At 30.5% G+C, this 17,945-nt stretch overlaps 1 protein-coding gene across 2 annotated transcripts in view; it reads right to left on the minus strand.

The window, feature by feature from the left end:
- The window catches only part of LOC113377332 (mitochondrial carrier protein Rim2), a 40,221-nt gene that overhangs the window by 20,358 nt on the left and 1,918 nt on the right, over nucleotides 1–17,945 (minus strand). Inside the window, exon 2 of one of the 2 annotated variants that reach the window (XM_026617614.1) lies at nucleotides 12,876–12,931. The exons of the other annotated variant lie outside the window; for it this stretch is intronic. Coding sequence (XP_026473399.1) covers nucleotides 12,876–12,925 — 50 coding nt within the window. The 5' untranslated portion in view covers nucleotides 12,926–12,931. The remainder of the gene's footprint in view (nucleotides 1–12,875; nucleotides 12,932–17,945) is intronic. 2 annotated transcript variants of the gene reach the window in all.

Here is a 17,945-nt window from a genome sequence, read left to right on the forward strand (position 1 = left end):
GGCAAATTGCTGGAACTTCCCGTACCAAAAATTATTATTTTTTTAAAAACGATTAACATTTTTGAAAAAAAATTACTTCGAAAAAATAAGATTTTTGAGAAACTATAAATTTGACAAAAAATTACTTCTTTATTTTAACATATGTTGGAAGATCTGAACTTTTTTTCAAAGCAATCGTACTGCTTTAACTGCATAGAGACAAAATATAAAGCGCATAAGCGCCGCGTCGCTGTCTAACGGATAAACAGTGGTACGGAACCCATAGGAATGTAAACAAAATTTATACTTATTGTTAAAATCTCTATAAAATATCTGATAATTTGATATGCATATGTCTAATGATCATTTTTGACCGCCAAATGGCATTTCTTTTTACTTTTTTCGTTAGATCTCCGAAACCGCTAGACCTGCCCTTATGAAAATTTGATCAAATCTTCATCTTGTCAATACAAGTAAAATGTTTTTTGAATTATTAAAATCGGACGCTCCGTTCTCTTAAAAACTGAGGAACCGTTTTTCGCACTTTTTGCCCCATATCTTCGGAACGGCTAGACCTACCTCCGCCAAAAACTAATCAGCACGTCTCCTAATCAATACGGATCAAATGTTTTTTAAATTATTCAAATTGCTTCATCCGTGTTCCCGAAATCGTCGACGAAAATTTGTATCCGCACACACATACATACATACACGCACACATACAAACACACACACATACATCCATTTTTTCTAAGGTATGCCAAAATATTCAGAAAAGTCTGAAACGTAAAGATATATAAAAATTTTCATTTTCGATTTTCATTAAAAAAAATTCTAGCTTTGAGAAAACAGGTTAGTCAAATAGTTCACTGGCTCTTAGACTACTATTATATATAGTCGTTACAAAATCCAAATGATCGAATATTAATTACGTTTCAAGTTTTTCAGATTCTTTTTGAATTCTGGATTTGTATAATTGTAAATAATACTACTGAGCTTATACAAAATTTTCAAATTTCTGCGAGGAAAGGTAGAAAATAAATTATTTCTTCTTTGACCTGCTTTTTGAAAGTGGTCTGGCCAGACTTTTTTCGACTCCAATTTAAAAAACAAATAGTTTTAGTAATCCTATCGACTTGAAATTTCTGGACTTTTCCTAAAATTTCATTAGCTGTCGATCAATGAAAAAATCAGGACGAAAAAATTTATGGTCCAGCCAGACCACTCCGACCGTTCGAAGGTAAAGAAATATCCGAACGACGGAGGGTTAAGTAACACTCCCTGAATTGAAGTAAATTTAATAAAAAATATATATGCAGGTAGGGCGAGGGCATAAAGGTACAATTTGACTTTGAGCAAATATAAATTATATTGTGAAAACCAAACCAATTACATCGCAACAAATAAAATATACCAAACGAACAATTATCTGACTATGTTCACTACAGCTGTCAGCTACTTCATCATTGTAGAATTGTGTTTTTTTTTTGCTGTTTTTCAAAAAATTGTTATCTAGTCCATAGGCGGGGTAAGTTGTGACGGCCAGGTGGCAAACAGGTGCATTGTGTTATTTTACTTTTAAAGGTATTTTACAAAATAATTACATTATTCAAGGTGATCGCTAACTATACATATTTTGCCCTCTACTTTCAAATATTGCTGTTGAACAATGCTTAACTTTACTGGTCTTTTGAGATATCTTATTAACCCTAGACCTTCATGTATTACTATCCATTCTTCGATAAATCCATAGCAAATTTTTCCAGTTTATTCTTCAAAACTAGTGGAAAATAACCATTAGTGAATTATATTTTACATTGCATTATCAAATGGTTTAATTTAATACAAACTTCCAGAGCTGAAGGTTTTCATCTTTTTCAATTTGTAGAGTCATTTAATGAAACATGAACTCAAAATTAAAATGCATAAAAACATGACAAAAATCAAAGATTATCTCAAATCGCTCAAATTACATCATGGAGCAGTCAACAAATCTGTGTGCCAAACTTACGTGTATGTTGACAAGTGCACCGCGTTAATACGATTTGCCAGTGTATATTTCAAAATAAAAGGAAGAAACTTTTCTAAGCGTAAATAACATTTTGGCATGTACCAAAAATCAATAACTCCCATCCTAAAATAACTTAGTAGCTGCGTATTTATTCATATATTAAAATGGTTTGCCTAACGACAATTCTCCTTTATTTGACGAATTCGCTGTTCCTATTTTCTAACAGTGTGTTTTTCAACGTCGGCCATACAAAACTCAATATACACAAACATTTAATATATTAGGTTGTCAAATATCTCCCTTCCGCTTTTATATATATATATATATATATAAAAATGCGGAAGGGAGATATTTGACTACCTAATATCTCTTATATGTATTTTGTTTTTAGTAAGCAACATTTAGGTTATGGGCTCCGAGCAAAAAAATAGTTTTAATGTGAATTGTTTTCTTCTACAATAATTGCCAAAATAAATTGTAATTGAAATTGCAAAGCAAAGTTTATATCATCGTATTAAGACAACAAATTACTAAACTGTTTATTTTCATGGTAACAAATGTCCGATGCTAAAATTATATCCGATATAATAAACTACCGGATATAATTTCAGCATCAGACATAATTTCATCAAAAATGCTTATGTTACATCCGAATATAACCAGTATTATTTCATTCAATCATATTTTGTTCATTGAATATAATTTGAAGCTATTTCAGTGAATTATGAGCGCTAGCAAAAGGTTATCAGCAACAAAGTGTACAAGAGTCATTTTATTCGAATATTTATAATAAATATAATTAACTTCCCGAAGAATAAATTTGTTTTCGCAGGAAAATCCGATCTGCTAATTTTATGTTTTCTCGATGTTTCAAGTAAGTCTAAATCGAATGGGACCAAATTTGGAAAAAGAATTTGTGTGTGTGTGTGTGTGTGGCTATGTGTGTACGTGAGCCGAACTTAAAAATTTAAAAGCCATTCGATGTAACCCTATAAGGACTAGTGTTTATCAGTTTTGCGCGACGATCGACCGAGCCGTTTCTTTGTAATTAGCAGAAGTGTGATATTTTTTGTCCACGTTTTTGGCAACAATCCTGAATTCAAAAACTGTTCGAAAAATATTGATTGGGAATCGTGCTGATTAGTTATTGATGAAGATCGGCCGGGCCGTTTTCTTGTAATTAACTGTTGAAAAAAAGTTTTCGACAATTTTTATGTAACTTCTTGACAATAGATATAATGCCTTACGACAAGTCGTTTAATTTTAAAAGCTCAAGTTTGGAAAAATGAGCAGCGATTTTGACATTTTTTACTCTAATATTAAATTAGACCTTTAGTCGATTCAAAAATTTAAAAACCATTCCATAAAACTTATGTATCAATAATGCGTAATTTTTTTTTATTCATGATTCAATAATTTGCAATAGTTTATGACAGCAACTCGATATACTTATAAATCTCTCATAAATATAATATTTTTATTCATGATTCAATAATTTGCAATAGTTTATGACAGCAACTCGATATACTTATAAATCTCTCATAAATTAATATATTGATTTCTTATTGATTAAGTCGATTATTTCAACATGTCGGGAAGCGCATGTAACTTGCCTTGGCAAAATGTCACTTATAACTAGTTTAATCATATAAAATCTAAATACATTAATTTGGAAGAATAGTTTTAGTTCACCAAACACTTTCCTAGTTAAAATTCGTATAAAACACAGTGGCGTAATTTCATGACACGTAGACTAATGTGAATCAACTTCATTTAGTTATCATTTTCTACGTCAATATGTATACATTAAGCTATAAAAATATAGACCCCAACATGCAATAAACGTGGTGAAAAATGATTCGGACAGAACTTCTCTCTATACCTAAGTGACATTGAAATAATATAAATTATTATTTTTTAAGTTATCGTCGATCTCCAACGACGCGACAAAAAAAGAAAAAAAATCAAAAATTGACAGAATGACGGCGTTTTTTTAAAAAAAGTCGAATTTTACCCAAAATTTTGTTCGTTTTTGGACTGCCAAAATTCGATTTTTGATCCGATCAAAAAATCGATAGTTCATTTTACGGAGAAGTATATATAGAACATGTAAAAAAAATTCGATAGTGATCGGATCATTTGTTTTTGAGTAATCACTGCAGCAAATTCAGAAAATGCTGTTTCGAGAAAAACGCGTTTAAAGATAAAATGATCGTTATACTATATACTATATATATACTCTTTAAATGGTTGTAACTCAAAAACTATTTAAGATATCGATTAAAAATTTTGGTATGTTATTTTTACAGGTATAACCTCCTATCGAAAGGTATAACCTATGGAAAAATTGAAAATTCGATTTTTTGAAAATTTCACACTAGTTGTGCCCCTTGATATAGTGTTAGTGTATACTTTTTTTTACTTACTTACTTATTATATGTACGGGGAAAATAGTAAAAAAATTAGCATATTTTTGTGTACTTGGGCCAGCGGTGGCGATATCGGTTAGAATGTGGGCTAACACCAACTAGTCACGGGTTTGCTGGTTCGATTCCCGCTACCGCCAAGCCTGACATCAGGCAACTTTGATGTCAAATTTCCACTTGAGGTTATAGATCTCAAATATACCCTCAAGTGAAAATCGCCACTCGTGGGTATAGTTGTATATATAATAAAAATGTCAGCAAATACTTTAAGTATAATTATTTAGTCATAATTGGACTGGACAACTCTGGGTTGCCATCCATTCAAGATTCAAATAATAAAAAATAATCAAAACAATTACTGAATAGCGTAAGTGTGACAGATTGTAATTAAAACTAGCTGTAAGTGGAATTCTGTCTTAAGGCAATTAAGGCATCGTGCCTAAAGGCAAATTGCTGGAACTTCCGTACCAAATTTTTTTTTTTTTAAACGATTAACATTTTTGAAAAAATATTATTAAAAAAAATAGATTTTTGAAAAACTATATATTTGACAAAAAATTACATTTTTTTGAAAAAAAAATTTTTTTATTAAAAAAAAAATGTTTTCTTTATGTTGACATATTTTGGAAATTCTGAACTTTTTTTCAAAGCAAATCGTATTGCTTGAACTGCATTGAGACGAAATGTCAAAGCGCGCAAGTGCCGCGCCGTCGTCTAACGCATAAGCATTGGTACGGAACCCATAGAAATGTAACAAAAATTTATACTTATTGTTAAAATCTCTATAAAATATCTGATAATTTGATGTGCATATGTCTAATAATCATTTTTAACGGCCGAATGGCATTTTTTTTTACTTTTTTCATTAGATCTCCGAAACCACTAGACCTGCCTTCATGAAAAATTTGACCGATTCTTCAATACAAGTAAAATGTTTTTTGAATTATTAAAATCGGACGCTCCGTTCCCTTAAAAACTAAGGTGCCGTTTTTGGCGCTTTTTGCCCCGTATCTACGGAACGGCTGGACCTGCCTCCGCCAAACACAAATCAGCACGTCTCTTTATCAATACGAATCGAATGTTTTTTGAATTATTCAAATCGGTTGATCGATGTTCCCGAAATCGTCGACGAAAATTTGTATCCGCACACACATACATACACGCACACACACACACACATACATCCATTTTTTCTAAGGTATGCCAAAATGTTCAGATACCTTTGAAACGTCGAGAAATGCAAAAATTTTCATTTTCGATTTTTTTGCGATTACTATAACTTGCCCTACGGGAAGTTAATAAAATAAAAAAAATGTGTACTGGTTTGAAAAACGTCACGTAACACAACATGTTTTTCCATTTCGACGGCCTTGCGAGATAAGCTCTAAAAACATTAGTTGTGTATTTACGAGAGATGCATTCCAGCTATGATTTTATAAAAGTGGTCGGGCAGTTCTGTACAGTGCTAAAATTTTTTTGTTTGCTTTATTACGGCTAATGATATTTGTGATTTTCAAACTGATTTTATATGAAATATGATTTTTCAACATAATGAACTGACGACATTCATTTAATCCACGTGATACATGACTAACTAGTAGTGCATGGCATTGTGCCTTAAAGCAAATTGCTGGAACTTTGCTCTGTACCGAATTTTAAAATTTTTTAAAAAAGTTTTAAAATTTTTTGAAAACCGAAAAACTGTGATTTTAGAGAATTAAATTTTAAATAATTTTTATGAGATTTTGAACTTTTTTTAAAGCAATCTCTACGTTAGCTGCGTAGTGACAAAATATCGAAGCACTTTAGCGCCGCGTCGTAGTTCAATGGATAAACATTAAGTTAAGGAACTCATCAAATTGTAAACAAAATTTATACTTATCATTAAACTATCTATATAATATCTGATAATTTAATGTGCATATGTCTAATGATCATTTTCGACCCCAAATAGCATTTTTTTATTTATTTATTTCCTTGTATCTCCAAAACCGCTAGACCTACCTTCTCAAAAATTTAATCAGTTCTTCATTTTGGTAATATTCCGTTCTCTCAAAAACTGAAGTGACGTTTTTGGCACTTTGTGCCCCGTATCTTCGAACTGAACCTGCCTTCGCCAAAAATTAATCAGCACGTCTCCTTATCTATAGGCTCGAATGTTTTCGAATTATCGAAATCCGTGATTGATCCTTGTTACCGAAATAGTCGACAAAACACACACATCCATTTTTTCTTCGTTAGACTACAATAAAGGTTTTAATATTATTGGTAATGAATGTCATGATGTGATTGATTATTTTTTATTCATTTCGTTTTTTCCGTTCACATTAAATTCAATCTTATTAGAAATATGCATGTTTTTTACTCGAGACATTTATATTTTACGCGACGATATTCACCTATTGTATTATTTACGGTTTAATAGATGTTTGGTATATTCTAAAATAATTTATGATTTATTTCTTTATATATTTGAACAATAATCGGTGTGTTCTATAAGCTGTTATGTACATTGATTAACCTCGTGTTTCTAGATGGCAACCCAGTGGTTAACCATCGTATAAGTAACTGATAAGATTATATTACGTATATTTCTAATCGTGATGTGAATATGTATTGCAGCAATGCTGTGTAAGGCTATTGTCGCTTGACACCATATTTTTAACTTCCCGTAGGGTAAGTTATAGTAATCGCAAAAAAATCGAAAATGAAAATTTTGATATATCTTTACGTTTCAGAGGTTTCTGAATATTTTGAAACATACCTTAGAAAAAATTGATGTATGTGTGTGTGTATGTGTGTGCGTGTGTATGTGTGTTCGAATACAAATTTTCGTCGACGATTTCGGGAACACGGATGAAGCGATTTGAATAATTCAAAAACATTCGATTCGTATTGATAAGGAAACGTGCAAATTAGTTTTTGGCGAAGGCAGGTCTAGCCGTTCGAAGATATAGGGCAAAAAGTGCCAAAAACGGTAACTCAGTTTTTAAGAGAACGGAGCGTCCGATTTAAATAATTCTAAAAACATTTTACTTGTATTAACAAGGTGAAGAACTGATCAAATTTTCATGAAGGCAGGTCTAGCGGTTTCGGAGATCTAGTAAAAAAAGTAAAAAAAGATGTCAACTGGCGGTCAAAAATGATCATTAGACATATGCACATCAAATTATCACATATTTCATAGAGATTTTAACAATAAGTATAAATTTTGTTTACATTCCTATGGGTTCCGTAACAATGCTTATCCATTAGACGGCGGCGCGTCGCTTACGCGCTTCGATATTTCGTCTCTATGCAGATAATGCAGTACGATTACTTTGAAAAAAAGTTCAGAATTTCCAAAATATTTCAAAATACACTTTTCTTCAAAAAGTCTTTTTTTCAAATAAAAGTAAATTTTTGTCAAAAATTTATAGTTTCTCTAAAATCTAAATTTTCAGAGTAAATTTTTTTCAAAAATGTTATTCTTAAAAAAAAAATGGCACGGGAAGTTCTAGCAATTTGCCTTAAGGCACGATGCCATGCGCCTCACTAGTTTGAAATATGTAATCAAGTCGTGAAAAGCTAATATCACTACTTTTTAATATCAAGTTGACCAAGTTGGATCACCTTGGTCCGCGGGGCTTCTCCACGCTCTTTATACATAATATCATCACAATTTTATTTCTCCGGACTCGTTGCGGAACGATCGGTAGTAGAAATTGGTCATTGGACTACCCATGGGCGACAGAGGACTGCACACAAAGTTGTTGTTATAAATTATATTTTTATGAAATGTTTTATTTTATTAATGATGTAGTAATAAAAATATTTGATTGATATAATGATCCTTATTATAACAAATAAGTTATTTAATATTACGTAGTATATGTTGTCATTATAGTAAATACGCTTTATATATCGTGTCGTTTTTCCTTATATATAGCTTATTGCCATGATATTCTATAAACAGCTTATTATATGTATTGCGTTTTAAATTTATACATTATTGTTGACAAAAAAATACTTTTTTGAAGAAAAGTGTATTTTGAAATATTTTGGAAATTCTGAACTTTTTTTTCAAAGCAATCGTACTGCTTTAACTGCATAGAGACGAAATATTGAAGCGCGTAAGCGCCGCGCCGCCGTCTAACGGATAAGCATTGGTACGACACCCATAGGAATGTAAACAAAATTTATACTTATTGTTGATATCTGATAATTTGATGTGCATATGTCTAATGACCGCCAGTTGGCATTTTTTTTTACTTTTTTACCAAATCTCCGAAACCGCTAGACCTGCCTTCATAAAAATTTGATCAGTTCTTCATCTTGCTAATACAAGTAAAATGTTTTTTGAATTATTCAAATCGGACGCTCCGTTCTCTTAAAAACTGAGTTACAGTTTTTGGCACTTTTTGCCCCATATCTTCGGAACGGCTAGACCTGCCTTCGCCAAAAACTAATCAGCACGTCTCCTTATCGATACGAATCAAATGTTTTTTGAATTTTTCAAATCGCTTCATCCGTGTTCCCGAAATCGTCGACGAAAATTTGTATCCGAACACACATACATCCATTTTTTCTAAGGTATGCCAAAATGTTCAAACTTCTGAAACGTAAAGATATATAAAAATGTTCATTTTCGATTTTTTGTTATTACTATAACTTACCCTATGGGAAGTTAATAAGAAAAAATATATAATTAAGCACTGGAAATTGAAATATTGAAACCTGTATTTGAACTGAGGAAGACACAAAAAATTTATTAAAATATAGGACAGTTTTTAGAAATTGGTATTATAAAGTGAGTTAAAATAAAGATTAGTACTTCTAAATAAACTATTACTATTGAACTTTCCTTTAGTTGGAATAACCAAAGTATTCTCTTAATTTTTAATGATCGTATAGTATAAAATTAGTAAATTGACTTTTTACCTTCCCTTAGGGTGTTATAGTAATCGCAAAAAATAGAAAATGAAAATTTTTGCATATTTTACGTTTCGAAGGTTTCTGAAAATTTTAACATACCTTATAATTAAAAAAATGGGTGTATATGTGTGTATGTAATATGTATGTATGTATGTATGTATGTGCGGATACATATTTTCGTCCACGATTTCGTGAAGACGAATAAACTAATTTGAATAATTCAAAAAATGTTCGTTTCCTATTGATGAGGGAAAGAAGAGACGTGCTGATTAGTTGTTGACAAAGACAGGTCCAGTGGTTTCGAAGATACGGGGTAACAAGTGCCAAAAACGGTACTTCAGTTTTGAGATAATGGAACGTTCGATTTGAATGATTCAAAAAACGTTTTATTTGAATTGACGAAATGAAGAACTGATAAATTTTTTGGGAAAACAGGTCTAGCGGTTTCAGAGATCAAATGTAAAAAATAAACAAAATAATGCCATTTGGCGGTCAAGAATTAAAAATAGATACATGCACATCAAATTATCAGATATTTCATAGAGATTTAAGTAATAAGAACATTTTCGAAGCGTAAATACGTTCAAAATTTTCAAAATATAAAAACAAATTCAAATTTTTCAAAAAAACAATTTTTTTCAAAACTTTCAAAAATCTATTTTATTAATTTTGAATCTTTTTCAAAAAAATTAATTTTCGGTACGGAAAATCCCAGCAACTTATTGCCTTAAGGTACAATGCCATGCACCACTAGTATGTAATATTTTTGGTTGATCTGAATAATGTTTCATGTATTTGAATGCTATTTACGTGCTATTTTTACTAAACGATTGGGGGGAATGACCAACCAGGTTTGTGATGAAAAACAACATATAAAGCGAGACGCTCCGTTTAACGAATTGGCGGCACACATCCATAGTTACACACACATCGTATCGCACAGAAGGTAATAGATACATTAAAGGACGTAACCAAGCACTCTGGTACGAGAGATCCCAAAGTAGCACAAGATAAAAAGAGGTGAGTTCCTTTCGGAAAAAAGTTTTCCGAATGATCTTCGTTGGGAATGGCTTTTCCGCATAAGAGTGAATTTTTCCACTTACACAGTTTTTTATGGAACCTACTTTCCGCGCAAAGCGGGGGTTAGGTCATGTGAATTGCAATGTGAATGAATGGTATTTATATATAAGTCGTAGGAATCACCAATGACACCAAAATGTCACCGACGGTGCCAAACATATATGTAAATTATTTCTGCTGCTAACAAAGCTGTTACCTGTGGAGGCTGATCGGTAAAACTGATGAAGACGTTAGATGTATTTGTTTATTTCATGACTTCTTGTACACTTTGCATATAACTTAATAACTGAGCTTAAATACGACTCTATTTAAAACTGAAGTACGACTGCTTAACTCATATTGATGTAAACTTTATGAAAACTAAACGACGACTCTATAATATTGATTTGAACATTAAATGACGACTGACTAAAGACTGCGTCATTGCAAGCCTTTTTAACAATTACAATATTTTACAACTTGTCCAATGTCACTGCATAGTGCAACTCAATGCTTTACTTAGTTGTTACTGTGTATTTGTGGTTTGAAAAAGAATTTTATCAACGTTTGCTGGGTTTGTCAAGGATATCTCGAGCATACAATGTAGTAGCATGAGTAGTTCACTACAACAGCGTAGTTTGTATTCTCACCGTTATATTTATAATATTTATTTATAATTATTACGAACGGGTGCATATCTCTTACAATATATGTATATATATATATATATATATATATATATATATATATATACAAATTTCCACTTGAGGTTATAGATCTCAATTTTTTTTTTTTATTTTGGATATAATTTACATCTGTCCAATGGACCCTAGGTAAATTTTATGAGTAACAAAATAACAAAAAAGCTGTCTGCAAAATAAACTATTGAATGCTTGAGAGAGTGCACAGTTGCAATCTCTCCTAATTTAAGAAAAGATTATGATCTAGATTGACTTGGAATGCCACATAGGTCCAAAGGCGTTTTCCTTTTTAGTCTTTTGGTGTAGTTTGCTGAGATGAGTGCTTTGGCGAGGTAGATCTCGAATATAAACTGAAGTAAAAAAATCGCCTTTCGTAAGCATAGCTACATAGGATAATATCAGAAATAGTATGAGACAACTATACAGTGTTAATATCCAAACAAGCCATGTAAATAAGATATCAAAACAATTAATGCATGTCCTGTAATATGGATAGATTCCTAGGCAATATTAGAATATGATATATTTATTTCCTAATATGAACAGATTGTGATACGAATAAAACAAAAATTTCATATAATTTTTCTCACACGCTTATTCAAAATACTCTTCAAAAGGTTCTAAATTTATTTAAAATATATTAGTTGAGAATCGCATTGTGTAAACATTATGAACCGTTTTCTTCGTAATTAACAGCTAATACATATTTTTGTATTCGAAATTTTAGATAAAGGTAGATTGCGATTCTCGTTAGCATTTATTAGTGTTAAATGAAAATTGTTTAAGCAAATTCTTTGTTATTAACAGTTAAAAATATTTTTTTAGCTATTTTAAAAATTCAAAAACAATTCGAATTTCGTCGAATGGTTTTTGGACTATTAAGACTTTGTTAATATATATATATATATATATATATATATATATATATATATATATATAGTATAATTCTGATTTTGATGTTGACAAATATATTACCGCTATATATATATATATATATATATATATATATATATATATATATATTATATTATGATGAGTTATTTAGAATCGGGCAGTAACACCAAGTAAAAAAAAACTAAAGTAGTTTTGAAATACTTTATTTATCCATACGTTTCGGTCTTCATCGAGACCGTCATTCAGTGGAAAAACTAAAAGATTTTATATGATGTAGGAGGAAAATAATATAAAATTATAGAACTTATATATAAATACTTACAGAAATTAATTATACAATTAATTATACTTACAGAAATTATTATACAGTGTAGTGTATTTTTGTATAATTAATTTCTGTAAGTATTTATATATAAGTTCTATAACTTTATATTATTTTCCTCCTACATCATATAAAATATTTTACTTTTTCCACTGAATGACGGTCTCGATGAAGACCGAAACGTATGGATAAATAAAGTATTTCAAAACTACTTTAGTTTTTTTTTACTTGGTGTTACTGCCCGATTCTAAATAACTCATCAAAATATATATCAACACCAAACTCACATACTTCAATATATATATATATATATATATATATATATATATATATATACATTTTTGGATATATTATCTTATGTCATTGTCAGTAGAATGTAAATTGGAATGTTCCTAATTAACTAATGATAATAATAATATTTCACAATAACGTTAACGGGTAAGTTATAGTAGTAATCGCAAAAAATCGAAAATATTTTTTTATATACATATAAACATGCCTTAAAAATCAAGAGACAGACAAAATAATCATTTTTAGATTTTGAGGTTTCGAAATAATAATGAACTTACCATATTTCTGAATTAATGGTTGGATATATGTGATGCGTTTCAAATGACATATTATTCTGAAATGAAGATAAATAAGCATTGATGATTTGCAAAAATATAATAATAATAAGAGAAAAAGATTTACTAGATCACTCAAGATCTTATTAAGAAATTATAAAAATGGCATATTGCAATTTATAAATCATTAATAAATGTATATTTTTAATATCGATTTAACGAATACGAATCGAATAACGATTGATATTAGTTTTTTTTCTTTAATTATTATTATTATTATTTGAACAGCAATGAGAACTTAAAGGTCCTATAAGCTGTTGTGATGATTTGACTCAACTACGTCGGTTTTATTAAGCTTAACTTCTCCTAGGATTATATAAGTTATAGTAATTGCAAAAAAATCGAATATAATTTTTTTTATATATATTTACGTTTCAAAAGTTTCTGAATATTTTGGCATACCTTAGAAAAAATTGATGTATGTGTGCTCGAAAACAAATTTTCGTCAACTGATCAACCGATTTGAATAATTCAAAACACATTCATTTCGTATTGATGAGGAAACGTTTTGATTAGTTTTTGGCAAAGGCAGGTCCAGAGGCATAAAGTGCCAAATATGATAATTTAGTTTTTGAAATAAGAGAGCATTCGATTTGAATGCTTCAAAAAATATTTTATTTGTATTAACGAAATAAAGAAATTTTTGGGAAGGCAGGTCTAGCGGTTTCGGCGATCCAATGAAAAAATAAAAAAAAAATTGTCCATTTGGTAGACAAAAATGATCATTAGACACATGCCCATTAAATTATCAGATATTTTATGAAAAATTTAATATTAAGTGCAAATTTTGTTTACCTTTATATGGGTTCCATATCAATGTTTATCCGTTAGACTGCGACGCAGCGCTTACGCGCTTCGTTATTTCGTCTCTACGCAGATAACGCAGCGCAAAAGATTTTAAATAGTTCAAAAAAGTATTTTTTTTTAATTCATAGAAATCTAATTATTTCAAAGTTAAAAAAAAAATTGATTCTTTTTTGAAAATTTGAATTATCGGTACGGAAAGTTACAGCAATTTACCTTAAGGCACGATGCCATGCAGCACTAGTTTTATTTTATATATATTAATTTAGCTCTGGGCGATGAAAAGGAGCAGCCGCATTTAAAAAGTAAAAACAGAAAAAAGATAACCAGGAGGAACAGCTAGCAAGATTATGTATAACTCATAAAAATTATTAGAATCGCATAATTATTTCAAAACAAAGAAACAGAATAGATTGATCATAAATTTAATTGAAAACAGAACGTCTTGCATCAGAAGACTACTATAAAATAACGTGAAAAATACACCTGCAATTTTTATCACATCTCACAATCTGTTGCATTTGCGACAGAGAAATCCTAAGGCACGCAGATATAATAGAGAATATAGAGAATATTTGTAGAGTTAACAATGATTAAAAAATTAATGTACAATTAAGCAAGAGTACAAAATAGAGAGGCAAAAGATACCCAGGAAATCATCTTGAGCTGTCTAGTGATGACCTCTTCATGAAATAGGAAATTAACAGATATATTTTCAAGAAAGAGGTTTTAATAAAATATATTAACAGAGATTAAATGCCATAACATCATTCTGAGCAACACACCAACTATTGGGTCATTCTTTTACAAACCATACACCATCCACACCTTGACGTTTTAGAATTGACTGAATTTTTTTTACAGATATTATACATGAAATCATTTGACACGTATTTCAAGATTTTGCTGAAAAAAATTTTTTACGTAAATGGTTGGCAAATATTGTTGTTGAAAAATTTCTAACTTTACTTGTTTTTGAGATATTGGCAGTGGATTTTTTTACCCACGAACTTTTAAGCTCCGCTCTCCCCTAATTTTTTTTTACTATATATTCATTTTTCGCCAGAAGCGAAATTATAAAATATTTTTCAACCGAAAAACAATACGATTGTCATTCGAAAGTGACAAATGAGTACAAGTCTTTGAGGTCCCCGATTTAATATCTTTCGATGTAACAAAGCCTCCAACAAATTGTAAAAAGAATTTTGTTGCAGAGAAAAAAAGAAAAAATATGTTTTTTTGGATCGATTCAAGTTGGGGTAAGGCTGAGTAAAACTTTTGTAAATACTTAAGGGTTGTTATTTTTAAGAAAATTGCAAAAACAAAAAAAAATTTTAATCATTACAAGTTCAATATGAGTGTAATAAAAAAAATAATACTGATCCGATCAGCACAACTGGAGATAATTAATTTACCGCAGATGATGTTCATAGAATTGAGCAAAAAATCCATATTTCAATCGTAAATATTTACGTAAAAAAATTTTTTTCATCAAAATCCTGAAATACGTGTCAAATGATTTTATGTATAATATCTGTAAAAAAAAATTCAGACAATTCTAAAATGTGACATTTTATTTTTTCGAAAATCCGTACGATTTGTAAAAGAATGACCCTAATAAATTATTAGAAACATTTTTAACCGTACTATAACCAATTATACGGCACTCAAGTATATATTTAGGTAAGACGACAATAAAAACAAAAATAAAAAATAAACACTGTTAAACAGAACGCCGAATTCCCCAGTCATTAGTTTCAAATTAGCTTGTGTATGCATTTAAATGTTAAATGAAAAAATAAAGTTTTTTTTTATTCCTTGATTTTAAGAGTCCTATAAGCCGTTGTGCTGATTTGACTTATATTGCTCCGGATTTACAGATTGCAACCTGAACAATTGTCTCATCTCTGTGTGATTTGTGATATCAAACTTGGGATCTCTGATTCAGATCCCCTCATTCGAGCAGCGCACCTACCCAATCAAGAAATCTAATTTTTCAAATTGAATAAAATTGCATCAAGCCTTCGTTTTCTGTTCGAAATTAGACGACTAATCCTATTTATGATTCGAATCAGAATAAACCAAATTATAGGTAAGTATGCAAAATCTCTTTTTTTAAAAAAATGTATTAGATACTTCTTTACATACATTAACTATTTTTTTTACTATTGTGTTATTCGAAAAGTAACTTCGTTTTTATAGAGATTTTGGCACGTAATTTTCTACAAAAAACAAATACTTTAATAAATTATGTATTGGCAGTTTTGATCGAACATCTTTTGTCATATTTCTGGTATTAGCATAATTCCGAGATCATAAATTTTTTGGTCGTTATTGGCAAAGAACTGATCAAAGTGCTTTTTGACACGCTGATTTGCGGTAAAGGTTTTACCGCCTAAAAATTTTTTTAGTGACCGGAACAAATAATGTCCGATGATGGCAAGTCTGGACAATATGATGAATGTGTCACTGAACCCCATTCAAGCTACAAAAGCTTTTGGCGATTGACCAAACTTCAGTGAGGTCTTGCGTCGTCCTTATGCAGTACTATACCTTGCTTGTGGGATAATTTTGATTTTTTCTATTGAGGTACATCATTTAGTTTATCCAGCTGATGACATAAAGCATCCGAATTAACCGAAATGTTATCCTGGAAATGCTGAAAAAATGAACAACTCCTTTAAAATCTTACAAAACCTACTACATCACCCTTTTCTGGCAAATTTGAGCTTTGCACCTGTTTTGAGCAGGTTCTTCTTTTATGTTTCATGGGCAATTGCGTGTATTGTATTTTTTACATAAGATTTGATATCCGTAGTAACAATTCGCTTCAAAACCTAATCATTTTCAGGACTTTTCAGAGGCGAATCGCAGACGCCAGTGCGAAGAAACACGTTTCTCTCTATGAGAACCATAGAGGAAAATCCCAGAACTTTTGAACGGTCATAAACTATTAAATTTGATAATTTTTAACTCAATGGTATCTCATGTATTATTATTTACCGGTTTGCATCAAGTAATGCCTTTCTCGCGTCTTCATCAGCTTCAACCGTACTTCTTGGACTTGGTGCACCTTGGACATCAAAATACCAGGAATGAAATTTAGCAAACCAATTTTGGCGCTGTCATTTTTTTTTAATTGGTTTGATCGTTGTCACCTCCCAGGTGACGCGCGACAAAGTATTGTAGTCACGTCATGGCTGACTTTCGACTGATAAGGGTTAGTATAATTTATTGAATCAATATACATTTTCAGTAGTTAAATTTAAGTGGATAATTATCATAACGGTAAATTGACTAATTAACTAATTAATTAGTAACATATCTGAAGGCAATATGAAATTTTAGGCTCTCTGGAAGCATAACAAAATCAGTCAATCATTTGAAACCAGAGATATTACTAAATATGATAAAGATCTGCAGTTAAGAGTTACCGAAACTTCAGTAAATTTAATTAATTAATCTTCGCCGGAAATTTTTTCAAAAAAGAGCGTTCTGAAAGACGCTTGAAATAAACGGTTCCGCTAACCAAAAAGCCAGCATGATGCTTTATGACGTAATTATTTGCATTCGACAAGAATGCGGAAAATAAAGTGTTCAAAAGGTTTTCACAGGGTGGCTCGAAGGTAACGGCTAGAACAACTGAACTTGGATCAGGGGTCCCGGGTTCGATTCCGCTTTGAGCAGCCTGTTGTCAAGCAGTAGTGACAACGGCTTTCACTCGGTGATATAGATAGCAGTATGTGTCGAAGTAAAAATATCCCCTAAGACTGCATCGCTGCACCAATAAAAATTCATCACTATTACAATAAGCGTAAGAATAAAAATCATTATATAGATGAGACAACAACTGTTTGGGTTGAACATCTTATAGGACTCTTAGTTCTGTTCTAATCAAATGACTATAAAAAAAATCACAAATTCTAAACACGTTGCCTTCTAGAAAAATGTTGCAATATCCATTTTCTAATTATAAAAATAGTTAGCTTCTATTTAACATTGTGTAAAAAAATGTATATGTAGAAAAAAATGTTTTGAATTAGATTAATTGAATTTGAACAGTTAAAACAACGGTAAGGATGTATTGTTTTGAATATGACTAACTTATTCAATAACAAAAAACAATTAATTTTGGAAGATGTATATGAAAAATTGATAAAGATAAAAATTAAATATTACACAAGTTTGAAGAGAGTACCAAAATCGCTT

This window comes from Ctenocephalides felis, unplaced genomic scaffold, assembly GCF_003426905.1.
Source record: "Ctenocephalides felis isolate EL2017-DRISC unplaced genomic scaffold, ASM342690v1 CF-g0.4_SCAFFOLD_01886, whole genome shotgun sequence".
Classification (NCBI taxonomy): domain Eukaryota; kingdom Metazoa; phylum Arthropoda; class Insecta; order Siphonaptera; family Pulicidae; genus Ctenocephalides; species Ctenocephalides felis.